Source organism: Bos taurus, chromosome 5, assembly GCF_002263795.3.
Source record: "Bos taurus isolate L1 Dominette 01449 registration number 42190680 breed Hereford chromosome 5, ARS-UCD2.0, whole genome shotgun sequence".
NCBI classification, from domain to species: Eukaryota; Metazoa; Chordata; class Mammalia; order Artiodactyla; family Bovidae; genus Bos; species Bos taurus.
In genome coordinates, this window is record NC_037332.1 from 47,428,534 (window position 1) to 47,443,024 (window position 14,491).

A 14,491-nucleotide genomic window follows, 5' to 3' on the forward strand; every position below is an offset into this window, starting at 1 on the left:
TAGTTAGGGAACACAAAATGGTACAAAGAGTAGCACAGAGCAGGAAACTCAGCAGGATTTTCTCCATTGGGGAAAGAGCAGGGGCATCTTTCTTTTCCATTTGTTTCCTTATCTCTATGAACTCATGTTTCATCTCCTTCAGTGACCCTGCCTTGCCCAGTTTTTCTTGAGTTCTCATGTCTATCATCTCTTGTTTTATAGAGACGTGTTTTTTTTAATTTTGTGATAAAATATTTGGTCATATTTATCATTTGCTCCATAACAGCCTTTTTCTCATGAGTATCCTTCATCTGTTCTTTCTTTGTTTTTCAATTCCCTCTCTCTTTTTGTAATATTAACTTAGTATATGTCTTATAGTAAGTAAGTGAAGTCGCTCAGTCCTGTCCGACTCTTGGCAACCCCATGGACTGTAGCCTACCAGACTCCTCTGTCCATGGAATTTTCCAGGCAATAGTACTGGAGTGGACTGCCATTTCCTTCTCCAGCAGATATTCCCCACCCAGGGATCAAACCCGGGTCTCCTGCATTATAGACAGACGCTTTACCATCTTATAGTAGTTCCCTTTAAATTATTGCGTATCTTTAAATGCAGTGACTTCTTCATGAATTGAAAGTGAAAAGTGAAAGTGAAAGTCATTCACTCGTGTCTGACTCTTTGCAAGCCCATGGACTGTACAGTCCATGGAATTCTCCAGACCGTAATACTGGAGTGGGTAGCCTTTCCCTTCTCCAGGGGATCTTCCCAACCCAGGGATCGAACCCAGGTCTCCTGCATAAAGGTCTTCTTCATGAATTGGAAGGGTGCAAAATTTACCCACAGTTCACAGTTCCTGTGATGAGTGCATTCTTTCTCTGCCAGCAGAGGGCAGCACCTTCAGGCCAACCACAATACAGAATTTCTGCCACCCTGCCTCACTAAGAGATTGCCTCTTCCAGTCTGTGGCTCATCTGGAGGTACTCTCAGCCCACCTTGCTGGCTTGGTGCCAAATGGGCTGTAGGGCACTTTCTGCCCACCAGTCATTGCAACCATTCTAGTGTTCCAAACAAAACATTGTTTTGCCTCACGCCGGGGCCCCTGCTTTGGAGGACTGGACTCCAACATCTCTGGACAGGGACTTCCCTGGCAGTATAGTGGTTAGGACTCCGTGCTTCCACTGCAGGGACTGTGGGTTCAGTCCCTGGTCTGAGAAGTAAGATCCCACATGCTGTGTGTAGTGTGGCCAAAAAAAAAAAAAAGTTTCTGGTCAGAGATGTCTCCTCTTGGCTTCCTAACACCACTGCTCATTTGCCTTTCACTGAACTTAGTTAAGTTTCCCTATGCATTATGGTTCGGTATTCTAGGTTTGCTGAAGATAGAGTTTGCATTCTGTTATTTGCCATCCATTTTTGTTTTGAGGTGATTTCTAAGAGAAGGTAGAACTATTTTTGCTCTGCCTTTCTAGCATTGGAGAGTGAGCCAGAGTTCACTCCAGTTCCATCTAAACACTTTGAACATTTCTTGGCAAGTGCAATTGCAAATAATTACACAAATGTATGATTTGATTTTCTCATTTTTAACAAAATTGGGGCTGTAGGAAATAAATTTGGCAGGAAATTATCTGGCTCACTCTCCTATGCTAAAATTGGCTTCCAAAAATCAAATTAATGGCAGGAGCTACAATCACAAAATTGTAGAGTTGAAGATTGATCCTCAAAACTATTTTCTGATTTTAAACTTTATGAATAAGAACCAACATTGCTTAGTTCACTTTTCTAAATTAATAGGAATGTGAATTAATAGCAAATGGAAGATATTTATCTGCACAGTATTGTGGTATTAAAAACCAAGTTGTGTAATATTGGAGTATCCAAACTTTACAAATTTCTCTGAGGTGTAGTTGCACTAAAAATAAAAACTATTATACCAAAATTCCATCAACATTCAAAAGTACCTACATTTGTGAAGACCTATTTTTCATCATGCAAGTGAATAAAATTAAACTCTTAAAACACTAAAATTAAACACCTAAAATTAAACTCTTAATGAAAAAAAATCTAGACTGATTTTTTTTTTCTTTTGGCCACACCTCAAGGCATGCAAGATCTTGGTTCCCTGACCAAGGATCAAACCCATGCCCTCTGTAGTGAAAGCATGGAGCCTTTCTGCTAAACCGTCAGGGGTCCCTGACCCCCAGGATCTAATGCCTAATGATCTGAGGTGCAGCTAATATAATAATAATAGAAATAAAGTGCAAACTAAATATAATGTGCTTGAATCATCAGGAAAGCATCCCTGCCCCCCCAACCCTATCCATGGAAAAGCTGTCTTCCAGGAAACTGGTCCTTGGTTCCAAAAAGATTGGGGACTGCTGCCAAGCTGAACTGTATACCTTGTGTTAGTTTGCTTGGGCTGCTGTAACAAAGCACCACATACTGGTGGCTTAAGCAACAGAAATTCATTTTTTTATTGTCTGGGAGGCTAGAAGTCCTTGATCAGGTGTTGGCAGGTTTGCTCTCTCCTGGGGCCCCTCTGTCCTTGGTCTGCAGATGGCCACCTTCTCAATGAGTCCTCACATGGCCTTTCCTCTGTGTATGTGCATTCCTGTGTGTGTCCACATGTCCTCCTCATAAGGACACTCATCCCGTGGGACCATGGTCCCACCCTCAGGATCTCATTTAACCTTACTTACCACTTTAAAGGCCCAATTTCCAAATAAAGTCCCATTAGAGCAAGGTCTGTCTAGTCAAGGCTATGGTTTTTCCAGTGGTCATGTATGGATGTGAGAGTTGGACTGTGAAGAAAGCTGAGCGCCGAAGAATTGATGCTTTTGAACTGTGGTGTTGGAGAAGACTCTTGAGAGTCCCTTGGACTGCAAGGAGATCCAACCAGTCCATTCTAAAGGAGATCCGTCCTGGGATTTCTTTGGAGGGAATGATGCTGAAGCTGAAACTCTAGTACTTCGGCCACCTCATGCGAAGAGTTGACTCATTGAAAGACTCTAATACTGGGAGGGATTGGGGGCAGGAGGAGAAGGGGATGACAGAGGATGAGATGGCTGGATGGCATCACTGACTCGATGGACGTGAGTCTGAGTGAACTCCAGGAGCTGGTGATGGACAGGGAGGCCTGGCATGCTGCGATTCATGGGGTCGCAAAGAGTTGGACACGACTGAGTGACTGAACTGAACTGAACTGAGGGGATCAACTTATGAGTCGGGGGGACACAATTCAGTCCATAACATCCTTCGTATTATGATACAAAGTATAAGACCAGATACTGAAACCTGGATGTGAAAGAAAGAAGGAAGGGCAAAAGGGAAAGGAGGGGAAAAAAAGAAAAATGAAAACGGTTTCCAGTTCTAAATAAAAAGAATAATTACTTAGGAAATACATTCTTAATTACTTCTATATTTCAATTTTTAAGTGATTTTGCATTTTAAAACTAGTTTGCAGTATCATACCTGTTAATTTTATGTGCTTACATCATCACTCAATAAAAACAAAGTCTAATTATACTTCTGGCAATTGATTTTTCTGATACCTGGGCTGCCTCATTTATTTTATTCTTGTCATGGCTTTTAAGTTTGGTGTCTAATGTAAAGGTATATTCCTCAGAGCCTATTAACATCTTCTCAGCTATGGAAACCAGCCTGCCTTTACCCAAACCCGATTTCCCCGAGATATTCTCTATTTTAAATTATGCTGTCATCATCTACCTGCATCAGTTAAGGAGCAGACTCACTTACATAGAAAAGAAAATACAAGGACAGTGTTTAAACAAGATAGTGGGTTATTTTTCTCCCATTGTTGGAAACAGCGTGGGAAGACAGGTAGCCCCACAGTGTTATCAGGACCCAGGCATCTTCCTGCTTTCTACTATCTTAACATCTCTTACTGTTATCAAAAATGTGGGGTCTGGCTGCTTGCCACTTCAAAGCCAATAAACAGGCCAGGTTGGTGGAAAGGAAAGTTTGCTTTATGTCAGATGCTGGCAACTGGAGGGGGTGAGGTTGGATATCTGTCCAAAGGCCGACTCCCCTCCACTAACAACCACTGGGACCAGAACTTTTAGGCAGAGGGAGGGTGCTACATGCAGAAGCGGCACAGTCAGCTCGGACTGTCATCTTCAGATTGGTCATCGGCCATCTGACCAGTGTCATCTTGGTTGTTTTAGGTAGTTAGTCTTCAGTTCCAGGGTCAGATTGTTTCCATTTCTTTGAGGCCAATTCTCAGAATTGTGGCAGCTTATGTCATGGGTATAGTCTGGTCATCATGTAGTTAACTTTTTCCATCTGATGGGGGTGTCAGTATCTATAAGACAGCTCACAGGACATGGCTCAGATTATTATCTATAGCCCTTGAGAAGGAACTAAAGGTCCTTGACTATGCTTAATGTTGTTGTTCAGTCACTTAGTCACATCTGACTCTGTGTGACCCTGTGGACTGCAACATTCCAGGCTTTCCTATCCTTCACTGTCTCCTGGAGTTTGCTCAAGCTCATGTCTATTGAGTCAGCCATCCAACCATCTCCTCCTCTGCTGTCCCCTTCTTGTCTTGCCTTCAATCTTTCCCAGCATCAGGGTCTTTTCCAGTGAGTTGGCTTTGTGTCAGGTGGCCAAAGTATTGGAGCTTCAACTACAGCAGCAGTCCTTCCAAGGAATATTCAGGGTTGATATCCTTTCAGATCAGATCAGTCGCTCAGTCGTGTCCTACTCTTTGCGACCCCATGAATCGCAGCATGCCAGGCCTCCCTGTCCATCACCAACTCCCGGAGTTCACTCAGACTCACGTCCATCGAGTCAGTGATGCCATCCAGCCATCTCATCCTCTGTCATCCCCTTCTCCTCCTGCCCCCAATCCCTCCCAGCATCAGAGTTCCTTTAGTATTGACTAATTTGATCTCCTCGGTGTCCAAGAGACTCTCAAGAGTCCTCTCCAGCACCACAGTTCAAATCCAGTAATCATGTACGGATATGAGAGTTGGACCATAAAGAAGAATGAGGGCCAAAGGATTGATGCTTAATGACTACATTATTATTGTTTGGCCTCTTTTTACTGTTTTCCTTTGTTTCTGCATGTTCTCATTTCTCTGATTAAACTTATTCTTTGACTACAGTTTTCCACAGACAAAAGACAGGCAGAGGACATGGGGGTGGCGGGGAGGGATGTGCCAAGAACCATAGGGTGCTGCTCTGCTTCGTTCATCTCTCCATTCACCGCCATTGCCTTTGTTATAAAGCTTCATCAGGCTTGAAACAGTTATTTCCTCGATCATCTTACTTTGAGCATGTTACCATTCTGTATTACTATCAGTGAGCTTTAGAGAAACTAAAACAATCAGTTAAATTAGTTCAGTTGCTCAGTCGTGTCCGACTCTTTGCGACCCCATGAATTGCAGCAAACCAGGCCTCCCTGTCCATCACCAACTCCCAGAGTTCACTCAAACTTACATCCATCGAGTCAGTGATGCCATCCAGCCATCTCATCCTCTGTCGTCCCCTTCTCCTCTTGCCCCCAATCCCTCCCAGCATCAGAGTCTTTTCCAATGAGTCAACTCTTTGCATGAGGTGGCCAAAGTACTGGAGTTTCAGCTTTAGCACTATTCCTTCCAAAGAAATCCCAGGGCTGATCTCCTTCAGAATGGACTGGTTGGATCTCCTTGCAGTCCAAGGGACTCTCAAGAGTCATCTCCAACACCACAGTTCAAATCATCAATTCTTCGGCACTCAGCTTTCTTCACAGTCCAATTTTCACATCCATACGTGACCACTGGAAAAACCATAGCCTTGACTAGACGGACCTTTGTTGGCAAAGTAATGTTTTGAGTATGCTATCTAGGTTGGTCATAACTTTCCTTCCAAGGAGTAAGCGTCTTAATTTCATGGCTGCAATCACCATATACTGTGATTTTGGAGCCCCCAAAAATAAAAGTCTGACACTGTTTCCACTGTTTCCCCATCTATTTCCCATGAAGTGATGGGACCGGATGCCATGATCTTCGTTTTCTGAATGTTGAGCTGTAAGCCAACTTTTTCACTCTCCTCTTTCACTTTCATCAAGAGGCTTTTTAGTTCCTCTTCACTTTCTGCCATAAGGGTGGTGTCATCTGCATATCTGAGGTTATTGATATTTCTCCCAGCAATCTTGATTCCAGCGTGTGCTTCTTCCAGCCCAGCATTTCTCATGATGTACTTTGCATATAAGTTAAATAAGCAGGGTGACAATATACAGCCTTGACGTACTCCTTTTCCTATTTGGAACCAGTCTGTTGTTCCATGTCCAGTTCTAACTGTTGCTTCCTGACCTGCATATAGGTTTCTCAAGAGGCAGGTCAGGTGATGTGGTATTCCCATCTCTTTCAGAATTTTCCATATTTTATTGTGATCCACACAGTCAAAGGCTTTGGCATAGTCAATAAAGCAGAAATAGATGTTTTTCTGGAACTCTCTTGCTTTTTTCATCAGCGGATGTTGGCAATTTGATCTCTGGTTCCTCTGCCTTTTCTAAAACCAGCTTGAACATCTGGAAGTTCACGGTTCATGTATTGCTGAAGCCTGGCTTGGAGAATTTTGAGCATTACTTTACTAGCGTGTGAGATGAGTGTAATTGTGCGGTAGTTTGAGCATTCTTTGGCATTGCCTTTCTTTGGAATTGGAATGAAAACTGACCTTTTCCAGTCCTGTGGCCACTGCTGAGTTTTCCAAATTTGCTGGCATATTGAGTGCAGCACTTTCATAGCATCATCTTTCAGGATTTGAAAGAGCTCAACTGGAATTCCATCCCCTCCACTAGCTTTGTTCGTAGTGATGCTTTCTAAGGCCCACTTGCCTTCACATTCCAGGATGTCTGGCTCTAGGTCAGTGATCACACCATCGTGATTATCTGCGTCGTGAAGATCTTTTTTGTACAGTTCTTCTGTGTATTCTTGCCACCTCTTCTTAATATCTTCTGCTTCTGTTAGGTCCATACCATTTCTGCCCTTTATCGAGCCCATCTTTGCGTGAAATGTTCCCTTGGTATCTCTAATTTTCTTGAAGAGATCTCTAGTCTTTCCCATTCTGTTGTTGTCCTCTATTTCTTTGCATTGACCGCTGAAGAAGGCTTTCTTATCTCTCCTTGCTATTCTTTGGAATTCTGCATTCAAATGGATATATCTTTCCTTTTCTCCATTGCTTTTCACTTCTCTTCTTTTCACAGCTATTTGTAAGGCCTCCCCAGACAGCCATTTTGTTTTTTTTTTTTCATTTCTTTTCCATGGGGATGGTCTTGATCCCTGTCTCCTGTATGATGTCATGAACCTCCGTCCATAGTTCATCAGGCACTCTGTCTATCAGATCTAGTCCCTTAAATCTATTTGCCACTTCCACTGTATAATCATAACAGATTTGATTTAGGTCATACCTGAATGGTCTAGTGATTTTCCCTACTTTCTTCAATTTAAGTCTGAATTTGGCAATAAGGAGTTCATGATCTGAGCCACAGTCAGCTCCTGGTCTTGTTTTTGCTGACTGTATAGAGCTTCCCCATCTTTGGCTGCAAAGAATATAATCAATCTGATTTTGGTATTGACCATCTGGTGATGTCCATGTGTAGAGTCTTCTCTTGTGTTGTTAGAAGAGGGTGTTTGCTATGACCAGAGCATTCTCTTGGCAAAACTCTATTAGCCTTTGCCCTGCTTCATTGCATATTCCAAGGCCAAATTTGCCTGTTACTCCAGGTGTTTCTTGACATCCTACTTTTGCATTCCAGTCCCCTATAATGAAAAGGACATCTTTTTTGGGTGGTAGTTCTAAAAGGTCTTGTTAGGTCTTCATAGAACCGTTCAACTTCAGCTTCTTCAGCATTACTGGTTGGGGCATAGACTTGCATTACTGTGATATTGAATGGTTTGCCTTGGAAACGAACAGAGATCATTCTGTCGTTTTTGAGATTGCATCCAAGTACTGCATTTCGGACTCTTTTGTTGACCATGATGGCTACTCCATTTCTTCTAAGGGATTCCTGCCCACAGTGGTAGCTATAATGGTCATCTGAGTTAAATTCACCCATTCCAGTCCATTTAGTTCACTGATTCCTAGAATGTCAACGTTCACTCTTGCCATCTCCTGTCTGACCACTTCCAATTTGCCTTGATTTATGAACATAACATTCCAGGTTCCTATGCAATATTGCTCTTTACAGCATCGGACCTTGTTTCTATCACCAGTCACATCCACAGCTGGGTATTGTTTTTGCTTTGGCTCCATCCCTTAATTCTTTCTGGAGTTATTTCTCCACTGATCTCCAGTAGCATATTGGGCACCTACTGACCTGTGGAGTTCCTCTTTCAGTATCCTATCATTTTGCCTTTTCATACTGTTCATGGGGTTCTCCAGGCAAGAATACTGAAGTGGTTTGCCATTCCCTTCTCCAGTGGACCACATTCTGTCAGACCTCTCCACCATGACCTGCCCGTCTTGGGTGGCCCCACACGGCATGGCTTAGTTTCGTTGAGTTAGACAAGGCTGTGGTCCATGTGATTTGATTGACTAGTTTTCTGTGATTATGGTTTCAGTGTGTCTGCCCTCTGATGCCCTCTCGCAACACCTACCATCTTACTTGGGGTTCTCTTACCTTGGACGTGGGGTATCTCTTCACAGCTGCTCCAGCAAAGCGCAGCCGCTGCTCTTTGCCTTGGACGAGGGGTATCTCCTCACCGCCACCCCTCCTGACCTTGAACGTGGAGTATCTCCTCTCAGCCCTCCTGTGCCTGCACAGCCACTTCTCAAACAATGCCACTCTCTAAAAGCAAAGAAACAAAACAAAACAAAACAAAAAACCTCTTTTGATGATTCCCTGTTTTAGATGATGCCAAAAATCCTTAGTTTAAAACACCGAGTTATTTTCATTCTAGTCCCCAACTGTTTTATGGATTTCATCTCCTGATAGTCCCTTGCAGTATCTTGTACTCTGCATCTTGAATTTTTCACTCTTCTCTAAGCAAGCTTTGGTTTTTAGTACTTGACAGCACTAGATGTTTCAATGTTAAGCAATCCCTGCCTTAATCAGTTCTAAATCTGTTGGGAAATAGAAACTGGAGTCAGCAGTGGATTAAAATATCAACTTTTTACTTTTTATTTTTTGGCAGACTTGGGAGTTTTTAGAAAAGCTGAATTGAATGTACAGCCAGACTCAGGATTCTCATTTCTCTACCCTACCCCAGGTCTGCTGTTGGGACTTTAATAAGGGGGAAATCAGATCTATGAAGGCTTCCCTGGTGACTCAGACAGTAAAGAATCTGCTTGCAATGCAGGAGACCCGGGTTCAATCCCTTGGTCGGGAAGATCCCCTTGAGACAGAAATGACGACCCACTCCTATATTCTTGCCTGGGAAATCCCATGGACAAGAGGGGTCACAAAGAGTTGGACACAACTGATTGACTAACACTTTCACTTTTCAGATATACGAAGCAAACTGTAACCCCAGCTTGTCGGTTGGATTTGACTTAGTTGAATAGAACTAAAAACCCTGATATCAGAGTGACTTAAATCATAAAGAAATAGGCATTTCAGAGCTAGTATATAACTCCACAGTGTCATGAAGGACCCATGCTCTTAAGTATTTCTTCTCTAATATGCCTAGCACTTGGTTTCCATCCTTGGGTTCACTCCATGGCCCAAGATAGTTGTTGGGGCTGCAGCTGTTTCTTCTACATTCCATCTACATTCCGGGCAGCAGAAAAGAGGGTTGTAAGGAGTCCTTCCAGAAGTTTCATTTACATGTCATTGGCCAGAACTTTTTACATAGTTAAATTACACTTAACTTTTAAGAGAGGCTAGGAAATAAGTCTTTCCCTGAGCACCCTCAAAATATGCACCCTCAAAACTGGTAAAAAGATGAAAAGAAGAGTGGATGTTTGATAGGCAACTAGGAGTCTGCCACAGCCATAGCTGCAGTCTTGGCCTCCTGCCACCTTTGAGCTCAATGAGCCTCGGGAGTGGAACTCAGGTTGGCTTACCTCATGGTGCTACAGCAGTGGGAGAGAATGAGTCCAAGGAGAGCCGGAAAGGGCCCAGGGTTACATTCCCAGGGCTCTTTTCCAGAGCTGGACCAATTGGGTAAATCGATGCTCATCCTCTGGGGAGGAATAAGTACAGATGGTTAGAGGAACCAGAAGATCCCTGGACTACTGCTCACGCCTTGAGAGTGAAGCAGGCACCCTCTGGCGGACCATAAGCCTAGGCAGCAAGGTCTACCATGAGGGCACCTCTTCAGTCCTCCTGCTCCGCTTCTCCTGCTCAGCTTCCCCTGTGCTTCCACTGGTGAATGCGCACTTAGCCTCTTAAGTCCCAGCTCCTATGTTGCCGTTCCATTGGCACCCTTCATGACCTGCTTTCTGATCCCCAGACAGATCTCTGTTCTTTTCTATCAGTGTGTTCAGATGGAAAGGGTAACAATTCTCACATGCATATAGAACTCTCACTTCCTATCTCTGCCTGTTTCTCTTCCTCTTTCTCCCAAAGCTATACTAAACTGTGCATTTTTTTGAAGACAAGAACCTGGTTTTATTATCTTTGCATTTCAGCTCCTCCTGCTGAAAGCCTTAGAGGTGCTGGTGCATGCATGCTGGCTAAGTCACTCCAGTCGTGTCCAACTCTTTGCAACCCCATGGACTGTAGCCCGCCAAGCTCCCTTGTCCATGGGATTCTCCAGGCAAGAATACTGGAGTGGGTTGCCATGTCCGCCTCCAGGGCATCTTCCTGACCCAGGGATCAAACCCACGTCTCTTATGTCTCCTGCATTAGCAGGCGAGTTCTTTACCCCTAGAGATACCTGGGAAGCCCCTGGAACATTTACTAAGTCAGAAATGCTGATTTCCTTCTTTCCCTGTTTTATAATGAGACTGAGATCTTGACAAATTGAGTTGCTTAGTAAATAATAAAAGTAATGGACATTAAATGAGGTTTCATTAAAACATCATTGTGTTCCAGGCATGTCCATGAGTGTTTATGTGTATTATTCTCCTCATTTTTCATATCAACCTGGTGAAGCATGTGTCACTATCCATGTTTTAAATGGAGGCAAATTGGCCAAGACTGCAGACAAGCAAGTGGAAAAGCTGGGATTTAAACCTGGGTTTTTCTTACTTCATTCTCTGTGCTAGCATAGCATGGACAAGACCAGGTCTTCTAAGTTTATACCTAAGCCCCAAATATTTGAATTGTATATCCCCTTTTCATGCCCTGCTTTGTTGTAACATGATAATCCTTTAGATAATCAAAGAAGACTTGTCCAAAGACAAGTCTTTGATATACACAGACATGCCTTTTTGTAGGAAGGGGCATTTTCCTAGTAATGATGCTTCATATCTGCTCAAGCCCATCCTTACAATCTTGCTCAAATCACCAAGAACTACTTAACATCAATTGGAAGAAAAATCATAAAGTTAATCTGCTCAGTTTAAAACATGTTGGAATTTCCCTTGGGAACTGAATCGTCATACGGGTTAATGCCTGTCAGAAAAGGATGCCCCTGGGAGGACATCACCATTTAGCATTTTGCTCTTAGCAAATTTAAAGCCTTTAGGGGAAGTGAGGTGTGGACTTACTTCCCCTAACTCTTTTTAAGAGATGTCACATATTTGGGCATCAGTTTATTTGCTTCCCTGGTGGCTCAGAGGTTAAAGTGTCTGCCTCCAGTGCAGGAGACCCGGGTTCCATCCCTGGGTTGGGAAGATCCCCTGGAGAAGGAAGTGGCAACCCACTCCAGTATTCTTGCCTGGAGAATCCCATGGACAGAGGAGCCTGGTAGGCTACAGTCCACAGGGTCGCAAAGAATCGGACACGACTGAGCGACTTCACTTTCTTTCTTTCACTTATTTGCTTCAGAAGATGGATAGCCTTGCAGAGGGAGCAGGTGAAATGTAGTGTTGCCCCATCACTCCCCTTTAAGAAGAGACTCAAGGGTTCCACACAGTTCTAGCCACACTTGCAGTTACCCAGGAAAGAAAATGAGATATGGAACTGTAAATATTGCCTCTGCGCTGAGGACTTCTGATGCTTGGTTTCCTAAAACAGGAGATGCATCGGGTATTTCCATGATGCGGCTGTGGGCTTTCCTGTATGGTGGAGGTTAAATCCTCTTGATCAAACAGCATTATCCTTGGATGTCCCGCTTTCTCTGGGCTCTAACTAATAGTAAGGATAGCATTATGGTACTAAACCAGTAGAGGGAAAGTGAAGGGGGGAGACGAAACAAAGGAATGGCATGCAGATAGTCATCTCATGTTGTTGGGTCATTTAAATGAACGTGAACTTGTGGCTCTAGGCCTGTTTGCTAGATGATGTGTTTTAAGCACAGTAAGAAATAAGTGTTATATTGCAACCCGGTACACACATGTGGGCTTCCCAGGTGGCTCAGTGGTAAAGAGTCCACCTGCCAGTGCAGGAAACACAGGAGACGCAAGTTCAATCCCTGGGTCAGGAAGATCCCCTGGAGGAGGAAACGGCAACCCACTCCAGGATTCTTTTCTGGAAAATCCCATGGACAGAGGAGCCTGGCAGGCTACAGTCCATGGGGTCACAAAAAGTCAGACATGACTTAGCGACTGAACACAGAGCACACACACACGTAAGCAGAAGTCACGTACGGTGGTTACAGCAGACCCTACCTCACACTTAAAGGTTGTCATCCTAACTTTTCCCTCCCCAAATTATGATACATACAAAAAAAAAACGTGATTTCTAGTCTGTGGTAAATATGCTTTAAATATATTCTTGTCAAAATATGAAGCCACAGATTTAGCTCATATTTGTAGGAAATTGTCTATTATATAACCTGATTGTCAAAACCATTCCTCACTTTCTCATCAAGCTAATCAGACTTAAGTCCCTTCAGAAAGGAAGTCAGTCTTTGTTTTGCAGGTCAAATAAACATCAGAATGTGCACCTCCTTACCCTGACAACTGTCCTGAATTCTAATTCTGAGATGCAGGGAGATAGATGGATGAGAGGGGTTAAAAGCTTTGCACTGAGTTGGTGCCTGGTTGAAATAAGGCTCCGCTCCAAGACCTTCCCTCAGGACCAAGCCTTTCCCTAATTATCTATCTCTCGACTGATGGCTGGGAGCTTTTATATCCCACGGTCAAGCTCGTTCAAAGATTTGATATGGATGAGAAATATGCCTCTCATTTGTAAAGGGGCAGGAAAACAATTGTGAATTGGGAAGTAAGAAGGGAGCCTTGACTGATCTTAGACATCCCCCTCTCCCCCCAGAGCTTTCTCAGTGAGGTCGTTTTAGGAAGACCTGCCTGTGGAATGGGAGGATCTGATTCTCCTAAAATTAGGACTGGAAGCCCCGGGAAGGTTTGCAAGTACCAACTAGGTCCTCAAATGAAAATAACAAATACCTACCTTCAAAGATAATTATGCAGAATCAATAAGGTGATACAAATGAAGGACTTTTAATCATTTTATTTATTTATTTTTTTTTTGGCTGTGCTGGGTTTTCATTGCTGCGCAGGCTTTTCTCTAGTTATGGCAAAATAGGGGCTACACTCCAGCTGCAGTGCACAGGCTTCTCATTGTGGTAGCTTCTCTTATTGCAGAGCACGGGCTCTGGGGCAAAGCGCAATAGTTACTGCGCATGAGATCATTTGCGCCATGGCATGTGGGATCTTCCCAGATCGGGGATCGAACCCATGTCTCCTACATTGGCAGGCGGATTCTTTACCACTGAGCCACCAGGGAAGCCCCAAGTAAAGGACTTAATGAAGCTCTGGGTGCATAGTTAACGCCTGCTCTGGGTTTAGTATCATTGCTGTTGCTGTAGTTAATCGACCCCTCTACTAATAGTGCAGATGAAGTAATCCTCAGCCCCATGCCTAACATCTGTGGGCCCCAGCCAGTTTTTCTGTGCTCGGTCCACACCCTGCAACCAGCACCCCTTGGTGACTCCTTGGACCTAGAACCCACCTCTGGTGGCAGATTCCACTCCCAGAAAGACAGACTTGGGTAAGAAGCCCTCTTGCACCCTGCAGGTGGACACAGGGTATCTGGGCAGGCAAGTCAGGGTTTTGACCTCCTGGAGCTTGCTCTAGAAAGGGCTGGATACAGGTTTTGATATATCCCCCCTCCTAACAGATTTCTCAGCTGGACAGGGGAGGGCAGGAGCCCTGTATATAATCAATTGGGATTAGACATGAGTGTGTCTTTAATGTAAGAATTAAGTGTTGTCTTGATGGCCTTAATGATCACAAATTCAGTTAAAGTCAGACCCCTTGAATAAACAAATGGAAACTACAGAAAAAAGACAAGTTACTAGATAATGAATGCCTTGTTTTCGTTGCAGGCACTGGCTTTCAGGCCTCAGGCTACAACTTCAACACCTATGACTGGAGAAGTCCCAAACCAAGAGGCAGTTTGTCCCCAGTCACTAAGCCTCGAAGCCAGACTTACCCAGATGTGGGACTAAGTAATGAAGAGTGGGACCGGTCCACCGTCAGTGGGTAAGGTTTTCACCAAGTGCTGCC

General features: G+C 43.8%; 1 protein-coding gene across 8 annotated transcripts in view; it reads left to right on the top strand.

Moving 5' to 3' along the window:
* Positions 1-14,491, top strand: part of GRIP1 (glutamate receptor interacting protein 1) — a 309,369-nt gene that overhangs the window by 262,620 nt on the left and 32,258 nt on the right. For all 8 annotated transcript variants that reach the window (XM_024992486.2, XM_059886942.1, XM_059886943.1 and 5 more), the window contains one exon: positions 14,311-14,467. In XM_024992486.2, the coding sequence (XP_024848254.1) occupies positions 14,311-14,467 (157 nt within the window). The remainder of the gene's footprint in view (positions 1-14,310; positions 14,468-14,491) is intronic.